Below are 25,491 nucleotides of genomic sequence, written 5' to 3' on the forward strand. Positions count from 1 at the left end.
ATCCTTTATCCTTTACTGTCTTGCAGTGGTGTGTGCACAGGGTCTACAGGCCAAGGATAAGACAGGCTCCAGTGATCCCTATGTTACTGTACAGGTTGGAAAAACAAAGAAAAGAACAAAGACCATCTATGGAAACCTTAACCCTGTTTGGGAGGAAAATTTCCACTTGTGAGTGTGTCTTTTCACTTTTTTGTGTGGCAGGAGCCTATAATCCACTAAACTAAGAACTAAGGACATAGTCATATAAATGCTCTGAAATACAGTACAGACCAAAAGTTTGGACACACCTTCTCATTCAAAGAGTTTTCTTTATTTTCATGACTATGAAAATTGCAGATTCACACTGAAGGCATCAAAACTATGAATTAACACATGTGGAATTATATACATAACAAACAAGTGTGAAACAACTGAAAATATGTCATATTCTAGGTTCTTCAAAGTAGCCACCTTTTGCTTTGATTACTGCTTTGCACACTCTTGGCATTCTCTTGATGAGCTTCAAGAGGTAGTCCCCTGAAATGGTTTTCACTTCACAGGTGTGCCCTGTCAGGTTTAATAAGTGGGATTTCTTGCCTTATAAATGGGGTTGGGACCATCAGTGGCATTGAGAAGTCAGGTGGATACACAGCTGATAGTCCTACTGAATAGACTGTTAGAATTTGTATTATGGCAAGAAAAAAGCAGCTAAGTAAAGAAAAATGAGTGGCCATCATTACTTTAAGAAATGAAGGTCAGTCAGTCAGCCGAAAAATTGGGAAAACTTTGAAAGTAAGGGCCATGAAGGAGAGTGATGGGGTGCTGCGCCAGATGACCTGTCCTCCACAGTCACCGGACCTGAACCCAATCGAGATGGTTTGGGGTGAGCTGGACCGCAGAGTGAAGGCAAAAGGGCCAACAAGTGCTAAGCATCTCTGGGAACTCCTTCAATACTGTTGGAAGACCATTTCAGGGGACTACCTCTTGAAGCTCATCAAGAGAATACCAATAGTGTGCAAAGCAGTAATCAAAGCAAAAGGTGGCTACTTTGAAGAACCTAGAATATGACATATTTTCAGTTGTTTCACACTTGTTTGTTATGTATATAATTCCACGTGTGTTAATTCATAGTTTTGATGCCTTCATAGTCATGAAAATAAAGAAAACTCTTTGAATGAGAAGTTGTGTCCAAACTTTTGGTCTGTACTGTTGTGCACATTGCTGTTTGCAATATGTTTAGTAAAAACACCAAGCACCGATATAGAGACTAATGTGTTTATGCAAATGCATAAACCGCCAAAATTACCAAACCACACATCAAATATAAATTCATCCTTTATTAAATGATGAAGTATACATATTAAAATTATAAAATATGCAGTACAGACTTACAATATGGACAGACTAACCCCATAGATCTCAAGATCTGTATTTGTCTCCTACACCTCCAAGAACAAGGATGGAACAGTATGGTGTAATTGCTCGACAAAAATAAAAAAAGGAAAATGACATATATAAGCTATAGTCTACACTTCAAGTGAAGGAGTCTAAAGACCAATTAAGCCTATAACAGAGCAAGGTCACACCTTAAAAACCCATCATAAAGTATAGTATAAGTAACAATATCATCCAGTGCTAAAGAGACATCACTAATAATAAAAGTTACATACTAATACACCAGTGTGACAAGTGAAGTAGGATACAGACCCAGAATTGGGGCGGTTAGAAACCCAGATGAAGAAGCGAGGCGAAACGTTCTAATTAGTATCTAACTTTTAATATTAGTGATGTCTCTTCAGCTCTAAATGATATTGTTAAGTCCATTAAATTCAACCAAAGGATAGGTGGGAATGTGAATTTTAGAAAAGGGGAGTGAGACTAAGATTAACCATTAACCACTTCAGCCCCCCTAGCTTAAACACCCTTAATGACCAGGCCACTTTTTACAATTCTGACCTACACTACTTTCACCGTTTATTGCTCGGTCATGCAACTTACCACCCAAATTAATTTTACCTCCTTTCCTTCTCACTAATAGAGCTTTCATTTGGTGGTATTTCATTGCTGCTGACATTATTCCTTTTTTTGTTATTAATCAAAATTTAACGTTTTTTTTTGCAAAAAAATGACATTTTTCATTTTCAGTTGTAAAATTTTGCAAAAAAAACGACATCCATATATAAATTTTTCTCTAAATTTATTGTTCTACATATCTTTGATAAAAAAAAATGTTTGGGTAAAAAAAAATGGTTTCAATAAAAGTTATAGCGTTTACAAACTATGGTACAAAAATGTGAATTTCTGCTTTTTGAAGCAGCTCTGACTTTCTGAGCACCTGTCATGTTTCCTGAGGTTCTACAATGCCCAGACAGTACAAACACCCCACAAATGACCCTATTTCGGAAAGTAGACACCCTAAGGTATTCGCTGATGGGCATAGTGAGTTCATAGAACTTTTTATTTTTTGTCACAAGTTAGCGGAAAATGATGATTTTTTTTTTCTTATAAAGTCTCATATTCCACTAACTTGTGACAAAAAATAAAAACTTCCATGAACTCACTATGCCCATCACGAAATACCTTGGGGTGTCTTCTTTCCAAAATGGGGTCACTTGTGGGGTAGTTATACTGCCCTGGCATTCTAGGGGCCCAAATGCGTGCGAAGTAGTTTGAAATCAAAATGTGTAAAAAATGACCTGTGAAATCCTAAAGGTGCTCTTTGGAATGTGGGCCCCTTTGCCCACCTAGGCTGCAAAAAAGTGTCACACATCTGGTATTGCCGTACTCAGGAGAAGTTAGGCAATGTGTTTTGGGGTGTCATTTTACATATAACCATGCTGGGTGAGAGAAATATCTTGGCAAAAGACAACTTTTCCCATATTTTTATACAAAGTTGGCATTTGACCAAGATATATTTCTGTTGTTCTGTTGTTAATCTGTTGTTACTGCTGTGGCTGGTCAATTTATTTAGTGTCCGCCAAAGCACAGTTTTTGTTCTGGGTTGAAATACAATTCCCAACTTAGCAATTCCCTAAATCAGTGGTTTCTGCTGTATCAGGCCAAGGTTAAATCTATCCATAAAAGGGTATATTAGATTGAAGGTGCGGATAGGGTCATCCTCAATAACTTCACACGCTACCGTGCATTTCCAAGTCTAATTCTGTCCGTAAACGTATACCTGTCATCCAGCGCCTAAATAATAGGCCTACAATTTATATTCAGCTAAATCTGTTTTTACTGCTGTGGCTGGTCAATCTATTTAGTGTCCGCCAAAGCACAGTTTTTGTTCTGGGTTGAAATACAATTCCCAACTTAGCAATTCCCTAAATCAGTGGTTTCTGCTGTATCAGGCCAAGGTTAAATCTATCCATAAAAGGGTATATTACATTGAAGGTGCGGATAGGGTCATCCTCAATAACTTCACACGCTACCGTGCATCTCCAAGTCTAATTCTGTCCGTAAAAGGGATACCTGTCATCCAGCGCCTAAATACTAGGCCTACAATTTATATTCAGCTAAATCTGTCGTTACTGTTGTGCCTGTATTAGTGTAATACGGTCCCTAAATAGATAGCCAGATAGTGTTAGGTGCCTGTAAAAAAAGGCCTGAATTTGAATTCAATACATTGGGCCAAATAATTTTTTTCTTATTGTGGTGAACGGTAACAATGAGGAAAACATCTAGTAAGGGACGCGGACGCGGACATGGTCGTGGTGGTGTTAGTGGACCCTCAGTATGTGAGTGAGGGGGAGCAGGCCAAGCTTGTCGGATTTGGAATTTGCCCTAATGAAAGAGTTTTCGGATGCAGGACAGTATATGTCACAGACCCAAACAGAATATGGACACTATATTAGGCCCAGAATTATGGAATTTGCCCTAAAGAAATATTTTTCGGAAGCAGGACACTAAATTTCACAGAAAACACAAAATATGGACACTATTTTAGGCCAAGATTATTGGTATTTTCCCTAAAGAAATAGTTTTCGGATGCAGGACAGAATATGTCACAAAAAACACACAGAATATGGACACTATATTAGGCCCAGATTTTTGGAATTTCCCCTAAAAAAAAGAGTTTTCTGATGCAGGACAGTATATGTCACAGAAGCACACAGAATATGGACACTATACTAGGCTTAGATTTTTGAAATTGGCCCTAAAGAAAATGTTTTCGGATGCAGGACAGTATATGTCACAGACCCACACAATATATGGACACTATATTAGGCCCATATTATTGGAATTTGCCCTAAGAAAGTGTTTTCAGATGCAGGACAGTATATGGACACTACATTAGGCCCAGATTTTGGGAATTTGCCCTAAAGAAACAGTTTTCGGATGCAGGACAGTATATGTCACAAAAACATACAGAATATGGACACTATATTAGGCCCAGATTTTTGAAACTTGCCCTAAAGAAACATTTTTCAGATGCAGGACACTATATGTCACAGGAAAAAACTGAATATGGACACTATATCAGGCCCAGATTTTTGGAATTTGCTCTAAAGAAACAGTTTTCGGAAGCAGGACAGTATATGTCACAGAAGCACACAGAAAATGGACACTATATTAGGCCCAGATTTTTGGAATTTGCCCTAACAAAAAGGTTTTCTGATGTAGGACAGTATATGTCACAGAAGCACACAGAAAATGGACACTATATTAGTCCCAGTGTTTTGGAATTTCACCTAAAGAAACAGTTTTCGGATGCAGGACAGTATATGTCATAGAAACACACAGAATATGGACACTATATTAGGCCCAGATTAATGGAATTTGCCCTAAAGAAAGAGTTTTCGGATGCAGGACAGTATATGTCACAGAAACACACAGAATATGGACACTATATTAGAGCCAGATCTTTGGAGTTTGCCCTAAACAAACATTTTTTGGATGCAGGACAGTATATGTCACAGAAACACACAGAATATAGACACTATATTAGGCCCAGATTGTTGGAATTTGCCCTAAAAAAAAAAGGTTTTCGGATGAAGGACAGTATATGTCACAGACCCACACAATATATGGACACTATATTAGGCCCAGAATATTGGAATTTGCCCTAAGAAAGAGTTTTCTGATGTAGGACAGTCTATGTCACAGAAGTATACAGAATATAGACACTATATTAGATCCAGATTTTTGGAATTTGCCCTAAAGAAAAAGTATTTGGATGCAGGACAGTATATGTCAATGAAACACACAGAATATGGACACTATATTAGGCCCAGATTTTGGAAATTTGCACTAAAGTAAAATTTTTCGGATGCAGGACAGTATATATCAATGAAACACATAGAATATGGACACTATTTTAGGCCCAGCTTATTGGAATTTTCCTTAAAGAAAGAGTTTTCGGATGCAGGACCAGGACAGTACATTTCACAAAAACACACAGAATATGGACACTATATTAGATCCAGATTTTTGGAATTTGCCCTAAAGAAAAAGTATTTGGATGCAGGACAGTATATGTCAATGAAACACACAGAATATGGACACTATATTAGGCCCAGATTTTGGAAATTTGCACTAAAGTAACATTTTTCGGATGGAGGACAGTATATGTCAATGAAACTGTCACTACCAGAGCTTTGAGACGTTCTCACAGCTCTGTTTCTCCACCCCTGTGATGATGTCACTACTAGAGCTTGGAGGAGTTCTCACTGCTCTGTTTAGCCGCCCCTGTGATGAAGTCTTTACTTTCTGTTTCCTTCCTCCCAGCTGTTCCTCCTGCGGTTGATTTCCCTGCCTTTAAATCACCCCTCCTCCTATTGTAGGGCGTGGATTATATTTCTCATTTCAGTTGTAGCTCTTGCTTGAGTATCTTCACTTGTAGCTATCAGTTCACTGGACCTGTGTTCTGCTGCAGCAAGCACTCCGGATATTGCCAGCTGTCCTTGGATCCGTCTTCTCTGCGGCTGCAGCTCCTTCAGCTAAGTGTGCAGACATTGTTGTGTACCTGGTTATTTTCTGACTGGATCTGAGGTGGCCACGGTTCCCTCCATATACTGAGCAGGGCACCGGTGGCCGTGCCCCTTCCACTATTGTAGGGGTTACAGTGGTCATCAGTCTTAGGTACGCGGGCATGCCTCGTTCCGCCATTTGGATCCGGGCATGTGCTTTAGCAGCATAGGGAGAGCTTTGAGGGTCTGACAGGGGTCACCCTTTATCCTCCCTAGTTTGGGTCCGGTCAGTAGCTCTTTTTACTGTGTATACTCTTGTTGCTCACATACAGCCGTGACATTATAATCCACCAAAACCGTCCTTTTTTGACATGGATCCGCTTTCTGGCCTGGTTGACCGCATGCAGGGTCTTTCTTTGGAAGTAGCGGATCTCCGTCAATCTATGACTCAGCTTCAAGCATTGGGCTCTGCTCCGCCTCATGGAGTCTGTTGCGAGCCAAAGGTCTCACTTCCGGAAACGTTCTCCGGGGGCAGTGAGAATTTTGTTCGCTTCAGAGAGGCATGCAAACTCCATTTTTGCTTGTGTCCCCACTCCTCTGGTAAGGAGGAGCAGAGGGTGAGGATTGTCATCTCCCTGCTCAGTGGTAATGCTCAGACTTGGGCTTTTTCGCTGCCATAAGGGGATCCCTCCCTTCGATCCGTGGAAAGATTTTTTGTGGCCCTGGGGCAGATTTATAATGACCCGGATCGTGTTGCTCTGGCCGAATCTAACTTGCGTGTTTTATGCCAGAACAAACTGTCTGCGGAGCTTTATTGTTCTGAATTTCGGAGATGGGCAGCTGATTCAGGTTGGAATGATGCTGCACTCCGGAGTCAGTTCTGTCATGGTCTCTCAGAGAGATTGAAAGATGCGTTTGCTTTCCATGAGAGACCAACGTCCTTAGAGTCTGCCATGTCATTGGCGGTACGCCTTGATAGGCGTCTAAGAGAAAGAAACGAGACCTCTCTGTCCAGCCATTCTCAGTCTAGGGGCAGTGGTGCGGACTCATTCAGTGTGCAGGGGCCTCATCCTGTCTCGGTCCCCTCTGAGGAGAAGCCCATGCAGCTAGGTCGACTTGCCCCTGATAAAAGAGGATTTAGTCCTCAGAGTATGGTGTGTTTTTGTTGTGGGGGCATAGGTCATTTGGCAAATGTTTGTCCGTCTAGGAGATTCTTGAACTGTACTAAGAGCGATAAGAGAAAAACCTCAAAAGGTAAATCATCAAATTCTGCTTCATCTGCTACTTTGGGCAAAGTTGATGTAGGAATTGATGCTTTTCCTCTGACCTGCAGTTCCCGTTTTCTCTTGTCTGCCAGGGTGGCGCTAGAGAGCAAAGTCATTTCTTGTGAGATTTTTGTCGATAGTGGAGCGGCCGTCAATCTTATTGACACTCAATTTGTAGCCATGCATGGTTTTCAGGTTTGCACATTAGAAAAGGATATACCTGTTTTTGCTTTTGACTCTGCTCCACTCTCACAGAGATCTCTGAAGGGCATTGTTCACAATATCCGGCTAGCTGTAGGTGACACTCATGTGGAGGATATATCTTGTTTTGTCCTTAACGGATTGCCTTCTTCTCTAGTTTTGGGGTTACCCTGGCTAACTAGACATAACCCCACTATTGATTGGCAAGGAAGGCAAATAAATGAGTGGAGTGACTTTTGTAGAGAGAATTGTCTCACAGCGACTTTTGCAGAGGTGTCTACTAAAACTGTGCCATCATTTCTCTCTGATTTCTCGGACGTGTTTTCCAAGAGCGGTGTTCAGGAGCTACCTCCTCACCGGGAGTTTGACTGTCCCATTAACCTCATTCCCGGCGCCAAGCTGCCAAAAGCACGCCTCTACAATCTCTCACAACCGGAAAGAATCGCAATGCGAACTTATATCTCCGAGAGTCTCGATAAGGGGCATATTCGTCCCTCAAAGTCACCTGTGGCCGCGGGTTTTTTTTTTTGTTAAAAAAAAAAGATGGCTCTCTGAGACCTTGCCTAGATTTTAGGGAGCTGAACCGTATCACGATTCGCGATCCCTATCCCCTTCCTCTGATCCCGCACCTCTTCAACCAAATTGTTGGGGCCAAGGTGTTTTCCAAATTGGATTTGAGAGGCGCGTACAACCTGGTCAGGGTCAGAGAGGGGGATGAATGGAAAACGGCCTTTAATACCCCTAACGGGCATTTCGAGAATCTCGTTATGCCTTTCGGCCTGATGAATGCTCCGGCCGTCTTTCAGCATTTTGTTAATAGTATTTTCTACCATTTAAGGGGGAAATTTGTATTGGTGTATCTTGATGATATTTTGATTTTTTCCCCTGATGTTCAGACCCATCAGGATCATCTTTTTCAGGTTCTGCAGATTCTGCGGGAAAATAAATTGTACGCCAAGCTGGAGAAATTTATTTTTATGGTATCGGAGATTCAATTTCTGGGTTTTCTCCTCTCTGCTTCTGGTTTTCGCATGGATCCGGAGAAGGCCTGTGCTGTACTTGAGTGGGAGCTTCCTGAGAATCAGAAGGCATTGATGCGCTTTCTGGGTTTTGCGAACTATTACAGAAAGTTCATTTTGAATTATTCCTCTGTTGTCAAACCCCTTACTGACATGACAAAAAAGGGGGCGGATTTTTCCTCTTGGTCGGAGGAGGCGCTTGCAGCCTTTTCTAAGATTAAAGAGAGTTTTGCGTCTGCTCCCGTCTTGGTGCATCCCGATGTTTCCTTACCTTTTATTGTTGAGGTGGATGCTTCCGAGGTGGGTGTGGGTGCAGTTTTGTCCCAGGGCCCTTCTCCTGCCAAATGGCGACCCTGTGCCTTTTTCTCTAAAAAACTCTCCCTGGCAGAGAGAAACTATGATGTGGGAGATAGGGAGTTGTTGGCCATCAAGTTGGCTTTCGAGGAATGGCGCCATTGGTTGGAGGGGGCCAGGCACCCTATCACCGTTTTTACCGACCATAGGAATCTGGCATACTTGGAGTCGGCCAGGCGTATGAATCCGAGACAGGCCAGATGGTCTCTGTTCTTCTCCAGATTCAATTTTGTCGTTACATTCCGACCTGGGATCAAAAATGTAAAGGCTGATGCTCTCTCGCTGTTTTCCGGGAGGAGGAAATTCCGAGGACCCGGGTCCCATTTTGGCGGAGGGGGTAGTTGTTTCTGCTCTATATTCCGATTTGGAGGCCGATGTCCAGGCTGCCCAGACTGAGGCACCTGCCCGTTGTCCTTCTGGGAAGTTGTTCGTGCCTCCTGAGCTACGTCACAAACTCTTCAAGGAGCATCATGATACGGTTCTTGCTGGTCACCCCGGGAGTAGAGCCACGGTAGATCTCATTGCTCGGAGATTTTGGTGGCCGGCTCTTCGTAAGTCGGTGGAGGGTTTTGTGGCTGCTTGTGAGACGTGCGCTCGCGCTAAGGTCCCTCGTTCACGGCCTTCAGGTTCCCTTCTCCCGTTACCCATACCTTCCCGTCCTTGGACACACCTGTCCATGGACTTTATCACGGATCTTCCTCGTTCCTCGGGGAAGTCGGTGATCCTGGTGGTGGTGGACCGTTTTAGCAAGATGGCTCATTTCGTACCTTTCCCTGGTTTACCCAATGCTAAAACGTTGGCGCAAGCTTTTGTCGACCATATTGTTAAATTGCACGGCATTCCCTCTGATATTGTTTCCGATAGAGGCACGCAGTTTGTGTCCAGGTTCTGGAAGGCTTTCTGTTCTCGCCTGGGGGTTCGGCTGTCCTTCTCTTCTGCTTTTCACCCGCAGTCGAATGGTCAGACTGAGCGCCTCAATCAGAATCTGGAGACATATTTGCACTGTTTTGTGGCAGAGAACCAGGAGGATTGGTGTTCATTTCTCCCTCTTGCTGAGTTTGCTCTGAACAACCGTCGTCAGGAATCTTCTGATAAGTCACCATTCTTTGGTGCATATGGGTTCCATCCGCAGTTTGGGACATTCTCGGGAGGGGCTCTTTCTGGTTTACCTGAGGAGGAGAGATTTTCCTCGTCTTTGTCTACCATTTGGCAAAAGATTCAGAGTAATTTTAGAAAGATGAGTGAGAAGTATAAGCGTGTGGCTGATAAGAGACGTGTGCCTGGTCCGGACCTGAATGTGGGTGATCTGGTGTGGTTGTCTACAAGAAATATTAAACTGAAGGTTCCCTCCTGGAAACTGGGTCCCAAATTTATTGGGCCTTATAAAATCTTGTCAGTCGTCAATCCTGTTGCCTTACGTCTTGATCTTCCACGGGTTTGGAAGATACATAATGTATTTCACAGATCTCTCTTAAAACCATATGTCCAGCCCACGGTACCCTCCTCTTTGCCTCCTCCTCCGATTTTGGTTGATGGCAATCTGGAGTTTGAGGTTTCCAGAATTGTGGACTCTCGCATTGTCCGCGGTTCTCTTCAGTACCTCGTTCATTGGAAGGGTTATGGTCCTGAGGAGAGGATGTGGGTTCCGGTGTCGGAGATTAAAGCCACTCGCCTCATCAGGGCATTTCATAGGGCTCATCCTGAGAAGGTGGGTCCTGGGTGTCCGGAGTCCACCCGTAGAGGGGGGGTACTGTCACTACCAGAGCTTTGAGACGTTCTCACAGCTCTGTTTCTCCACCCCTGTGATGATGTCACTACTAGAGCTTGGAGGAGTTCTCACTGCTCTGTTTCTCCGCCCCTGTGATGAAGTCTTTACTTTCTGTTTCCTTCCTCCCAGCTGTTCCTCCTGCGGTTGATTTCCCTGCCTTTAAATCACCCCTCCTCCTATTGTAGGGCGTGAATTATATTTCTCATTTCAGTTGTAGCTCTTGCTTGAGTATCTTCACTTGTAGCTATCAGTTCACTGGACCTGTGTTCTGCTGCAGCAAGCACTCCGGATATTGCCAGCTGTCCTTGGATCCGTCTTCTCTGCGGCTGCAGCTCCTTCAGCTAAGTGTGCAGACATTGTTGTGTACCTGGTTATTTTCTGACTGGATCTGAGGTGGCCACGGTTCCCTCCATATACTGAGCAGGGCACCGGTGGCCGTGCCCCTTCCACTATTGTAGGGGTTACAGTGGTCATCAGTCTTAGGTACGCGGGCATGCCTCGTTCCGCCATTTGGATCCGGGCATGTGCTTTAGCAGCATAGGGAGAGCTTTGAGGGTCTGACAGGGGTCACCCTTTATCCTCCCTAGTTTGGGTCCGGTCAGTAGCTCTTTTTACTGTGTATACTCTTGTTGCTCACATACAGCCGTGACAGAAACACATAGAATATGGAAACTATTTTAGGCCCAGATATTTGGAATTTGCCCTAATGAAAGAGTTTTGGGATGCAGGACAGTATATGTCACAGAAACACCCAGACTAAGGACACTATATTAGTCCCAGATTGTTAAAATTTGCCCTAAAGAAAGAGTTTACAGATGCAGGACAGTATATTTCACAGAAACACACAGAATATGCACACTATATTAGGCCCAAAATTATGGAATTTGCCCTAAAGAAATATTTTTCGGATGCAGGACACTAAATTTCACAGAAAACACAAAATATGGACACTATTTTAGGCCAAGATTATTGGTATTTTCCCTAAAGAAATAGTTTTCGGATGCAGGACAGAATATGTCACAAAAAACACCCAGAATATGGACACTATATTAGGCCCAGATTTTTGGAATTTGCCTGAAATATAGAGTTTTCGGATACAAGACAGTATATGTCACAGAAACACACAAACTATTAAAACTATATTAGGCCCAGATTGTTGGAATTTGCACTAAAGAAAGAGTTTTCGGATACAGGAAATATATGTCACAGAAACACACAGAATATAAACACTATATTAGGCCCAGATTGTTGGAATTTGCCCTATAGAAAGAGTTTACAAATGCAGGACAGTATATGTCACAGAAACACACAGAATATGGACACTTTATTAGATCCCCATTTTTGGAATTTTCCCAAAAAATGAGTTTTCTAATGTCCCACTATATTCGGCCCAGATTATTGAAATTTTCCCTAAAGAAAGCGTTTTCGGATGCAGGACAGATTGTCACAGAAACACACAGAATATGAACACTATAATAGGCCCAGATTGTTGGAATTTACCCTATAAAAAAAGTTTTTGGATGCACGACAGTATATGTCACAAAAACACACAGAATATATTAGGCCAAGATTTTTGAAATTTGCCCTAAAGAAATAGTTTTCGGATGCAGGACAGTATATGTTACAAAAACACAGAATATGGACAATATATTAGGCCCAGATTTTTGGAATTTGCCTGAAATATAGAGTTTTCGGATACAAGAGAGTATATGTCACAGAAACACACAGACTATATTCACTATATTAGGCCCAGATTGGTGGAATTTGCACTAAAGAAAGAGTTTTCAGATGCAGGAGCGTATATGTCACAGAAACAGAGAGAATAGGGACACTATATTAGATCCAGATTTTTGGAATTTCCCCTAAAAAAAGTTTTCTTTTTTTTATCAAATCTTTTTTTTAAAATTTTGACAAATATTTCCATCAAATTGACATGACAATGGCAGGTAGACAAACAGTAAATAACTAGAAGTACTCCATAAACCTTTACGATCACATTAATCGTTAAGTGACCTAACAAAGTGGTGTAAGCCAGGTAGTTAGTTATATTAAATCAAATCGATGACACTATAAAAAATGACACAATGAGAAAGACCCAATCATGGCTTGCATATATTAGCTCAGGCAAATTCTTGAAAAGCTTACTACTATGTGAAAAATACCATTAGACCTCATCTACGTCTGGTAATTAGTGACACATATACTGCACCTAAAAAACAGAGAAAAGAGTGAGCCAGAGAGCCCCCTGATCCATATATCAGTTGTATAATTTAGTGTGTTCTCATATTTGACCCTCAATTGGTGTAGTTCCCATACCACTCCTTCCATTTCTCCCATGCTATAAGAAACCTATCATGCGATAGAGTCTCCCAGCAGAGAATCAGGCTTCATGTCATAGCAGAGAATCAGGCTTCAAGTCATAGCAGAGAATCAGGCTTCATGTCATAGCAGAGAATCAGGCTTCACGTCACCCAACACTGGAACAGGCCATTGTCAAATATTTAGGCCCCGGCACCCAGACAGAGGAGAGATGTCCCATAGCAGAGAATCAGGCTTCATGTCATAGCAGAGAATCAGGCTTCATGTCACCCACCACTGGAACAGGCCATTGTCAGATATTTTTAGGCCCCGGCACCCAGACAGAGGAGAGGTTTATTCAACTTTGGGTTGCCCCGCAATATAATGGTAAAATGAAAATAAAAAAAGGATTGAATGAGGAAGTGCCCTGGAGTACAATAATATATGGTTAAGGGGAGGTAGTTATAAATGTCTAATCTGCACAAGGGATGGACAGGTCCTGTGGGATCCATGCTTGGTTCATTTTTATGAACGTCAGCTTGTCCACATTGGCTGTAGACAGGCGGCTGCGTTTGTCTGTAATGACGCCCCCTGCCGTGCTGAATACACGTTCAGACAAAACGCTGGCTGCTGGGCAGGCCAGCACCTCCAAGGCATAAAAAGCTAGCTCTGGCCACGTGGACAATTTGGAGACCCAGAAGTTGAATGGGGCCGAACCATCAGTCAGTACGTGGAGGGGTGTGCACACGTACTGTTCCACCATGTTAGTGAAATGTTGCCTCCTGCTAAAACGTTCCGTATCAGGTGGTGGTGCAGTTAGCTGTGGCGTGGTGACAAAACTTTTCCACATCTCTGTCATGCTAACCCTGCCCTCAGAGGAGCTGGCTGTGACAAGGCTGCGTTGGCGACCTCTTGCTCCTCCTCTGCCTTCGCCTTGGGCTTCCACTTGTTCCCCTGTGACATTTGGGAATGCTCTCAGTAGCGCATCTACCAACGTGCGCTTGTACTCGCGCATCTTCCTATCACGCTCCAGTGCAGGAAGTAAGGTGGGCACATTGTCTTTGTACCGGGGATCCAGCAGGGTGGCAACCCAGTAGTCCGCACACGTTAAAATGTGGGTAACTCTGCTGCCGTTGCGCAGGCACTGCAGCATGTAGTCGCTCATGTGTGCCAGGCTGCCCAGAGGTAAGGACAAGCTGTCCTCTGTGGGAGGCGTATCGTCATCGTCCTGCGTTTCCCCCCAGCCACGCACCAGTGATGGGCCCGAGCTGCGTTGGGTGCCACCCCGCTGTGAACATGCTTCATCCTCATCCTCCTCCACCTCCTCCTCATCCTCGTCCTCCAGTAGTGGGCCCTGTCTGGCCACATTTGTACCTGGCTTCTGCTGTTGCAAAAAAACTCCCTCTGAGTCACTTCTAAGAGACTGGCCTGAAAGTGCTAAAAATGACCCCTCTTGCTCCTCATCCTCCTCCTCCTGGGCCACCTCCTCTTCCATCATCGCCCTAAGTGTTTTCTCAAGGAGACATAGAAGTGGTATTGTAACGCTGATAACGGCGTCTTCGCCACTGGCCATGTTGGTGGAGTACTCGAAACAGCGCAACAGGGCACACAGGTCTCGCATGGAGGCCCAGTCATTGGTGGGGAAGTGGTGCTGTTCCGCAGTGCGACTGACCCGTGCGTGCTGCAGTTGAAACTCCACTATGGCCTGCTGCTGCTCGCACAGTCTGTCCAGCATGTGCAAGGTGGAGTTCCACCTGGTGGGCACGTCGCATATGAGGCGGTGAGCGGGAAGGCCGAAGTTACGCTGTAGCGCAGACAGGCGAGCAGTGGCAGGATGTGAACGCCGGAAGCGCCCACACTTTATGCAGCAGCTCTGACATGTCGGGGTAGTTGTGAATGAACTTCTGCACCACCAAATTCAGCACATGCGCCAGGCAAGGGATGTGCGTCAAACCGGCTAGTCCCAGAGCTGCAACGAGATTTCGCCCATTATCGCACACCACCAGGCCGGGCTTGAGGCTCACCGGCAGCAACCACTCGTCGGTCTGTTGTTCTATACCCCGCCACAACTCCTGTGCGGTGTGGGGCCTGTCCCCCAAACATATGAGTTTCAGAATGGCCTGCTGACATTTACCCCGGGCTGTGCTGAAGTTGGTAGTGAAGGTGTGTGGCTGACTGGATGAGCAGGTGGAAGAAGAGGAGGAGGAAGCCGAGTAGGAGGAGGAGGCAACAGGAGGCAAAGAATGTTGCCCTGCGATCCTTGGCGGCGGAAGGACGTGCGCCAAACAGCTCTTCGCCTGGGGCCCAGCCGCCACTACATTTACCTAGTGTGCAGTTAGGGAGATATAGCGTCCCTGGCCGTGCTTACTGGTCCGCGTATCTGTGGTTATGTGGACCTTGCCACAGATGGCGTTGCGCAGTGCACACTTGATTTTATCGGATACTTGGTTGTGCAGGGAAGGCACGGCTCTCTTGGAGAAGTAGTGGCAGCTGGGAACAACATACTGTGGGACAGCAAGCGACATGAGCTGTTTGAAGCTGTCTGTGTCCACCAGCCTGAATGACAGCATTTCATAGGCCAGTAGTTTAGAAATGCTGGCATTCAGGGCCAGGGATAGAGGGTGGCTAGGTGGGAATTTACGCTTTCTCTCAAATGTTTGTGAGATGGAGAGCTGAACGCTGCCGTGTGACATGGTTGAGATGCTTGGTGACGGAGGTGGTGGTGTTGGTGGTACATCCTCTGTTTGCTGGGCGGCAGGTGCCAACGTTCCTCCAGAGGTGGAGGAAGAGGCCGAGGCGGCAGCAGCAGAAGAGGTAGCAGGGGGAGCCTGAGTGAGTTCCTTGTTTTTAAGGTGTTTACTCCACTGCAGTTCATGCTTTGCATGCAGGTGCCTGGTCATGCAGGTTGTGCTAAGGTTCAGAACGTTAATGCCTCGCTTCAGGCTCTGATGGCACAGCGTGCAAACCACTCGGGTCTTGTCGTCAGCACATTGTTTGAAGAACTGCCACACCAGGGAACTCCTTGAAGCTGCCTTTGGGGTGCTCGGTCCTAGATGGCGGTGGCCAGTAGCAGACGGACTCTCTTGGCGGCGGGTGTTCTGCTTTTGCCCACTGCTCCCTCTTTTGCTACGCTGTTGGCTCGGTCTCACCACTGCCTCTTCCTCCGAATTCTGAAAGTCAGTGGCACGACCTTCATTCCATGTAGGGTCTAGGACCTCATCGTCCCCTGCAGCGTCTTCCACCCAGTCTTCCTCCCTGACCTCCTGTTCAGTCTGCACACTGCAGAAAGACGCAGCAGTATGCACCTGTGTTTCGTCGTCATCAGAGACGTGCTGAGGTGGTATTCCCATGTCTTAATCATTAGGAAACATAAGTGGTTGTGCGTCAGTGCATTCTATGTCTTCCACCGCTGGGGAAGGGCTAGGTGGATGCCCTTGGGAAACCCTGCCAGCAGAGTCTTCAAACAGCATAAGAGACTGCTGCATAACTTGAGGCTCAGACAGTTTCCCTGATATGCATGGGGGTGATGTGACAGACTGATGGGCTTGGTTTTCATGCGCCATCTGTGCGCTTTCTGCAGAAGACTGGGTGGGAGATAATGTGAACGTGCTGGATCCACTGTCGGCCACCCAATTGACTAATGCCTGTACCTGCTCAGGCCTTACCATCCTTAGAACGGCATTGGGCCCCACCAAATATCGCTGTAAATTCTGGTGGCTACTGGGACCTGAGGTAATTGGTTCACTAGGAAGTGTGGCTGTGGCAGAACAGCCACGTCCTCTCCCAGCACCAGAGGGTCCACTAACACCACCATGACCTTGTCCGCGTCCGCGTCCCTTACTAGATGTTTTCCTCATTGTTACCGTTCACCACAATAAGAAAAAAATTATTTGGCCCAATGTATTGAATTCAAATTCAGGCCTTTTTTTACAGGCACCTAACACTATCTGGCTATCTATTTAGGTACCGTATTACACTAATACAGGCACAGCAGTAATGACAGATTTAGCTGAATATAAATTGTAGGCCTAGTATTTAGGCCCTGGATGACAGGTTTCCCTTTTACGGACAGAATTAGACTTGGAAATGCACGGTAGCGTGTGAAGTTATTGAGGATGACCCTATCCGCACCTTCAATCTAATATACCCTTTTATGGATAGATTTAACCTTGGCCTGATAGTAATTCCCTAAATTTGTGGTTTCTGCTCTAAGTTGGGAATGGTATTTCAACCCAGAACAAAAACTGTGCTTTGGCAGACACTAAATAGATTGACCAGCCACAGCAGTATCAACAGATTTAGCTGAATATAAATTGTAGGCCTAGTATTTAGGCGCTGGATGACCGGTATACGTTTACGGACAGAATTAGACTTGGAGATGCACGGTAGCGTGTGAGGTTATTGAGGATGACCCTATCCGCACCTTCAATCTAATATACCCTTTTATGGATAGATTTAAACTTGGCCTGATACAGCAGAAACCACTGATTTAGGGAATTGCTAAGTTGGGAATTGTATTCAACCCAGAACAAAAACTGTGCTTTGGTGGACACTAAATGAATTGACCAGCCTCAGCAATAAACACAGATTTAGCTGAATATAAATTTTAGGCCTATTTAGGCGCTGGGTGACAGGTATACGTTTACGGACAGAATTAAACTTGGAAATGCACGGTAGCATGTGAAGTTATTGAGGATGTCACTATCCGCACCTTAAATCTAATATACCCTTTTATGGATCAATTTAAACTTGGCCTGATACAGCAGAAAAAAATAATTTAGGGAATTGCTAAGTTGGGAATTGTATTCAACCCAGAACAAAAACTGTGCTTCGGCAGACAGCAGACAGTATTACAGTTGGCTAGCCACAGCTGAAACACCAGATTTAGGGTACTGCTATTTTGGCAATTGTATTTTACCCCTCAATAAAATAGCAAGCACAGCCAAGCCCCTGTTGTAGGATATAGCAAAAAAATCATTACACTATTGATGGTTAAATGGACTTGGTGGCAGCTTGTGCTGGCGCACCACAAGACACAAAATGGCCACCGATCACCCAAGAAAAAAATGACATAAAAACGCTCTGGGCAGCCTAAAAACAGTGAGCAATTAAATAGCAGCAGTTCAATGATCCACAGCTGTAGATCGATCACTGAATTAAGTGTTTTTGCAGAGTTAATCACTGTCTAATTTGGCCCTAACAGCAGCTGCAACCTCTCCCTACACTTATCACAGCAGAGTGACGTGCGGCGCTACGTGACTCCAGCTTAAATAGAGGCTGGGTCACATGCTGCACTGGCCAATCACAGCCATGCCAATAGTAGGCATGGCTGTGATGGCCTCTTGGGGCAAGTAGTATGACGCTTGTTGTTTGGCTGCTTTGCAGCCTTTCAAAAAGCGCCAAGAAAGCGACGAACACCGAACCCGAACCCAGACTTTTACGAAAATATTCGGGTTCGGGTCCGTGTCACGGACACCCCAAAATTCGGTACGAACCCGAACTATACAGTTCAGGTTCGCTCATCCCTAGTCTTGAGAAGAGACGTCTAAGAGGGGACATGATTAACCTATACAAATATATAAACGGGCCATACAAAAAATACGGTGAAAAACTGTTCAATGTAAAATGCCCTAAAAAAAGACAAGGGGGCACTGTATCCGACTGAATAAGAAAAAGTTAAGTCTCCAGAAGCGTCAGAGCTTCTTTATTGTACGAACTGTGAATCTGTGGAATAGACTTCCTCAGGAAATGGTCACAGCAGGAACAGTGGACAGTTATAAAAAGGGTTTAGATGATTTCTTAAAAGTAAACAACATTAATGCTTATGAAAACATGTAGAGTCTCACTTCCTTCTGGGATTAGCGTCCCCACCTATCCCTTGGTTGAACTTGATAGACTTTTTTCAATCGTATCAACTATGTAAAGGGTTAACTGTTTTTCTAGCTGTGTGACTGGTACCCTTCACATTCACTTTGTGGTCATCTAATAAACCTTATTTCTAAACTACTGAGAGGTCATAAACACTTATTTAAGCCACATTCTTATCAGTAAGATAATAACTGAGCTAAAATGGTTGTTTATAAGGGCAGAGAGCAGAGATAAGGAGCCAGTCTGCTCCTGGTCTGACGGAAAATCCAAAGGGTGCTACTAGAGCATGCCAGCCCTGTACAGAAAAAAGGATGCCATATTTTTAATAAAGACCAATTAAAAAAAATATATTTAACTCAAAATGAGTACAATAAAATGATTTAAAAAAATTCCCCCAAAGGTGTTCATAGCCTTTAAGGGCTATGTACACCTTTGGGGGCAATTTTTATTATTGTATTCTACTTATTTTGGGATAAAAATCTTTTTTTAAATTGGCCCTTATTAAAAATGCTAGCCATTTTCCCAGTATAATGGTCTAATCTGTGTATTTGTAGAACAGCAGGGGTTTATTTTTACATTGAATCTCATCTGACAGCTCATGTGTATCACTTTTCTCTGAACTTCAGAAATTTATAAACATTTATTTAAGGGCTCTTTCACACTTGCGTTGTTCTGTTCCGGCATAGAGTTCCGTCGTCGGGGCTCTATGCCGGAAGAATCCTGATCAGGATTATCCCCATGCATTCTGAATGGAGAGAAATCCGTTCAGGATGTCTTCAGTTCCGGAACGGAACGTTTTTTGGCCAGAGAAAATACCGCAGAATGCTGCGCTTTTTGCTCCGGTCAAAAATCCTGAACACTTGCCGCAAAGCCGGATCCGGAATTAATGCCCATTGAAAGGCATTAATCCGGATCCGGCCTTAAGCTAAACGTTGTTTCGGCGCATTTCCGGATCCGACGTTTAGCTTTTTCTGAATGGTTACCATAGCTGCCAGGACACTAAAGTCCTGTTTGCCATGGTAAAGTGTAGTGGGGAGCGGGGGAGCAGTATACTTACCGTCCTTGCGGCTCCCGGGGCGCTTCAGAGTGACATCAGGGCGCCCCACAGGCATGGATGACGTGATCGCATGGATCACATCATCCATGCGCATGGGGCGCCCTGACGTCATTCTGGAGCGCCTCGGGAGCCGCACGGACGGTAAGTATACTGCTCCCCCGCTCCCCACCACTACTATGGCAACCAGGACTTTAATAGCGTCCTGGGTGCCATAGTAACACTGAACGCATTTTGAAGACGGATCCATCTTCAAATGCTTTCAGTTCACTTGCGGTGTTACGGATCCGGCGGGCACTTCCGGCAAATGGAGTACACGACGGATCCGGACAACGCAAGTGTGAAAGAGGCCTAAGCCATACTCCTATCAGTGTGACAAGAATAGAGCTGTAATGAATAGTTATGAGCTGTCAGAAGTTTAAAGAACTGGGCTACAGAATTAAAATTTGCAACTTTTCATGTCATTTACGAAGGTTAGCAAACAGCTGTATTACATAGTCAGGGACTTCTTTTCTTTTTCTAGTGAGTGTCACAACTCCTCAGATCGTATCAAGGTACGTGTATGGGATGAAGATGATGACATAAAATCAAGAGTGAAACAAAGATTCAAACGCGAGTCAGATGATTTTTTGGGACAAACTATCATTGAAGTTCGAACACTGAGTGGAGAGATGGACGTATGGTACAATCTAGGTGAGGCATTTATGGTTTTATCAAAGAAGGCAATAGCGGAAATGACTTCCTTTGTTTCTTTACAATAGCAATATAGTTTTTAAGGCTAAATTAAGACATAGTTCCCTTCAGTTCAGCCTATCATTTAACAGCCTGCACCCTACTTTTTATTACAGAACATGGCTAAAATAATTTGTGTCCACTCACATAAAGTGAGACAAGCAACCAATGTTGGGTGATAGAGCATGGCTCACAGTGGGCATTGATTGCTTATAGTCCCATATTCTTTTAATCATAGGCCCTGATTTATCATACCTTCACTCCAGAATTCTGGCATCAAAAAGTCACAAAAATAGGGCTTTTTTTTTTACTTTTTGCACTTTCTTTTGCAAATTTTTTGCATTTATACACCACTCATTCCAATTTTGTAATGTGGGTGGAAAAGTCGGTGTGGTTAGCTATGTTAATGAGTTTCACTCCAGATTTATCATTGAGACTTTTTTTAATTCGCAATCTCACTCCAGGAGGAAGGTGAAGGAGGAAAACTGGAGTAGCTTTTCTCTAGACAAATGTGTTAGGTCTAAGGATAAGACAAATTTATCAAGTAAGATGAGACATTTGATAAATGTGGCAAAAAGTACTCCAACACAGACTTCAAATTTTCGCCTCATGATAAATCTCCCCTATAGTGTTTCATATAGTTTCATTTAACATTCCCTGTCTTAAACATGTGGTAAATAAACAAGGTAGATTTTGTATTTTAGTAGTTATTTGGGTGAATGTTATGATCATTGTCATGGATGTGACCACCCTGTCAAGCGATCTCGGTGCAAATGCCAAGGGTTGATTTATTTAATGCAATCAATCTTGCATGCCCTTTACTCTCAGGCTGCAAAATGAGCCTAAATCAAACCCAACAGAGCCTACCATGCACTCCAAATATTCTGCCACCATCTATTGCATTCAAATTAAACCCCAACCAGGGTCGGTTTTAGACAAAATGTGGCTCTGGGCGAAATTAAAAGCAGGGCTCCAAATTCTAAAGTACTGTATCAACAGTCACATTTATTCACTTGACACAAGGGGAGAAGTCACCGCCGTGGCCCACGATTGGTTGCAGGCAGAGTCAAAATGGTATTCGGTCAGTTATTTCCATCAGTTAGGTCTCTTGCACATGATCGTACGGCTTTTTCAGTATTTTGTGGTCCACAAAAACGGATCCGCAAAAAATAAGGATGTCGTCCATGTGCATTCTGTTTTTTGCAGAATGGAATAGCTGGCCCCTGATAGAACAGTACTATCCTTGTCCGTTATGTGGGCAATAATAGGACATGTTCTAGCTTTGAACGGAACGGAAATACGGAAACGGAAGACATACGGAGTACCTTCCGTTTTTTTTTTGTGGATCCATTAAAATGAATGGTTCCGTATACGGAACGCAAAAAATGGAACGTAAACGGAAAAAAAAACGTTCATGTGCAAGAGGCCTTATTGTGAGCCCAAACCAGTAGTGAAGGCTACTCAGAGATAATGTATAATGGAAAGATTTCCTCATGTTCTGTGTTTTTGACCTTTATCTGGTTTTGGCTCACAATAATTGATGGAAATAACTGAAGTGTGAACTCAGCCCTAACGGCTCATGTAGACAGACGTTGCTGGGTACCGGCCATGTGCTCACCATATCACGGATGCAGACCCATTCACTTAAATGGGTCCACAATCCAGAAGGAGCAGTGTGGAAGGGAGGCACAGAACCCCACAGAAGTACTACAGAGTACTTCTGTGGGGTTTTTCTTGGTGCCTACTCACCACAAAAAAATAGAACATGTTCTATTTTTTTGTGGTGTGGATGGATCATGGACCCATTTAAGTATAATGGGTCTGTTTCTGTCTGCGGCAACCGCACAGATGGTGTCCGTGCATTGGGGACCGCAAATTGCACAAGTTTATGTGCATGAGCCCTAAATGTGCTTCCCTAAGCAAGTTTTCCCAGGAGACTTGCTTAAGGCTGGGTTCACACGGGCGTTGTGGGAAAAGATGTGGGTGCGTTGCGGCAAAATGCACGATTTTTCCGCACGATTGCAAAGCGTTTTAATGCGTTTTGCATGCGCATGAGAAAAATCTGAATGTTTGGTACCCAGACCCGAACCCGAACTCCTTCACAGAAGTTTGGGTTTGGGATCGGTGTTGTGTAGATTTTATTATTTTCCCTTATAACATGGTTATAAGGGAAAATAATAGCATTCTTAATACAGAATGCTAAGTAAATTAGGGATGGAGGGGTTAAAGGGTTTCTACCACCAGATTTTGAGATTTTTCGCTGACTGACACTAGTGATCTGCTAGTGTCTGCACTACCTAATAGTGCTCTTGTATCACCTTTGTCTGCTGCCGTTAAGCTTAAAAACATACTTTTATTGATATGCAAATGAGCCTCTAGGTGCTATAGGGGCATCTTTTCAGCACCTAGAGGCTCCGTCTACTCACTATTTCTGCCGCCCACCGCCTCCCTCCAGCCTGCCCCGCTCATCTTGATTGACAGCCAACCTCGCTCCATCTTGAATTCCAGCACCTGCGCCGTGCGCTTCTGTATTCGGCGCAGGCGCAGTGACTGTCGGACCACAGTGAACATGCCGGCGCATGGAGCCGTCCGACAGCGGTACAAGAGCACTGTTAGGTAGTGCAGACACTAGCAGATCGCTAGTGTCAGTCAGCGAAAAATCTAAAAATCTGGTAGAAACCCTTTAAAAAAATTTAAAAAAATAAAACTCACCTCATCCACTTGTTCGCGCAGCCCGGCTCGTCGTCTTCCTTCTTCTTTTAGGACCTGAGAGGAAAAGGACCTTTGGTGATGTCACTGCGCTCATCACATGGTCCATCACATGGATAGTGATGGACCATGTGATGAGCACAGTGACGTCACCAAAGGTCTTTTTCCACCCAGGTCCTCAAAGAAGACGACCGGGTTGTGCGAACAAGTGGATGAGGTGAGTTAAATATATATATATTTTTAACCCCTCCATCCCTAATTTAACTGTATTATAAGGGGAAATAATAAAGATCAGGTCCCCATCCTGATCGTCACGCACTTGCTTGCGGATGCTTGCGATTTTCACGCAGCCCCATTCACTTCTATGAGGCCTGCATTGCGTGAAAAACGCACAATATAGAGCATGCTGCAATTTTCACGCAACGCACAAGTGATGCGTGAAAATCACCGCTCATGTGCACAGCCCCATTGGAGTGAATGGGTCTGGATTCAGTGCGGGTGCAATGCGTTCACCTCACGCATTGCACCCGCACAGAATTCTCACCCATGTGAAAGGGGCCTAACTCTCTTAAATAATCTGAAAACACCTGAAAATAGTCACTGTTACCAGTGCTCTGTATATATAGACAGCAGGGACATGTAGATAATTTGTTCTCTGCATTCAAAGTAAAAAAGTAAATAACGAATATAAAGAAATATGAAAAAATAAAAATAAATGCAAGTAAAAATAAAAAAATTTGGATTTTGTTATTCACCCACTCAATGGCATTGAGTGTTGGGTGAATAAAGGAATCCACTTGTTTCACTGAAGTCAGAATGCTGCCTTTCTTCAATAATTTTAGACAGATAGCTAGACAGACAGACAGATAGATATGGAATAGATATGAGATAGATACTGTAGATAGATAGATATGAGATATCCAAAAAAACAAAACACAAGCGGCACAGCAGAAGCAATGTGAATGACGCTGTGCCAGCGGCTGTGGAAGTGATCCAGCATCCAAGTAAATAGAAAAGAAAATTCCACGCTGCACCCAAAAGTTGTTCAAAGTTTGTGTTCTGTAACCCCTTAGTGACCACCCATAGGTGTTTTTATGGCGGTCACTAAGGGGCCTTGGGCTGGAGTGCCGCCTTTTTACGTTGGCACTTCAGCCCACGCTAGCGCTATAAAAAAAAGCGCAGGAGCTGCCTGCCCGCAACTACCGCAGGTATCTGAGGGCTGGGGGCAGTGATCAGAGACGGAGACAGTGACAAGTGTTCTCTGATCACATGATCGCCGTGATACAGTGTAAGAGAGGAGGGAGAGAGTCTCCGGTGCGAGGATCAGGTCCCCCAGCTTCCCCATAAGGGAAAGCTGGGTCCCGTTCATCACCCCACCCCCAGTACATTAACAAAGATGGCGGCAGCGGCCCACCGCATCCGCAGACTATATTCCAGCCGCCACCACACTTACAGTAGTTCTCTCTCCTCAGGAGAGGAGAGAGAGTAATGAATTATGCCTCGATCGGGTCCCCCAGCACCTCGATCGGGGCAATATGGCCCCCAAATGTTTTAATGAAGGGCAGAAGCCCCCCTCCCATAGAATTAAAAAAAACAAAATGGTGCACTGGTTACTGTGCTGAAGATCTGCCTTCAGCACAGTAACCATCAGAGACCATTATTTTTGGTCCCTGATCATGTGGTCTCCATGATAAACCTATCATGGAGATCACATCCATTATATTTAGGCCTCATGCACACTGCCCTTGTTTTGGTCCGCATCTGAGCCGCAGTTTTGGCGGCTCATATGTGGACCCATTCACTTCAATGGGGCCGCAAAAGATGCGGACAGCACTCCTTGTGCTGTCCGCGTCCGTTGCTCCGTTCCGTGGTCCGCCAAAAAAATATAACCTGTCCTATTCTTGTCCGCGTTTTGCGGGCAAGAATAGGCAGTTATCTCAATGGCTGTCCATGCTGTTCCGCAAATTGCGGAACGCACACGGACGCCATCCGTGTTTTGCGGATCCGCAATTTGCTGACCCCAAAACACACAACGGTCGTGTGCATGAGGCCTTACTAACAGCCAGGACATTTACTGTGGAAAAAAAGAAAAATCAATTTATAAACTGTCCGTCTATAACTGGCGGATAGTGGGTGTCCGTCACTAAGCGCCTGTTACAGTCGGTCAGTGGGCGTCCGTCATTAGGCATCTATTAGGGAGGGTCAGTTACCTCCTTTCATTAGGGACCCTGTGTCCTTCTGTCACTGGTGGTCAGAGACCATCTGTCAGTCGGTCAGTTAGCATCTGTTAGTCGGTCAGTGTGCATCTGTTAGGGTCCTTCCATAATTGTCGGTC

General features: G+C 44.4%; 1 protein-coding gene across 1 annotated transcript in view; it reads left to right on the forward strand.

Annotated features, from left to right (window-relative positions):
- The window catches only part of LOC120990939 (protein unc-13 homolog A-like), a 2,175,961-nt gene that overhangs the window by 724,253 nt on the left and 1,426,217 nt on the right, over positions 1–25,491 (forward strand). Inside the window, exons 18-19 of the mRNA XM_040419831.1 lie at positions 27–168; positions 20,239–20,408. Coding sequence (XP_040275765.1) covers positions 27–168; positions 20,239–20,408 — 312 coding nt within the window. The remainder of the gene's footprint in view (positions 1–26; positions 169–20,238; positions 20,409–25,491) is intronic.

Source organism: Bufo bufo, chromosome 2 (genome assembly GCF_905171765.1).
Source record: "Bufo bufo chromosome 2, aBufBuf1.1, whole genome shotgun sequence".
NCBI lineage: Eukaryota > Metazoa > Chordata > Amphibia > Anura > Bufonidae > Bufo > Bufo bufo.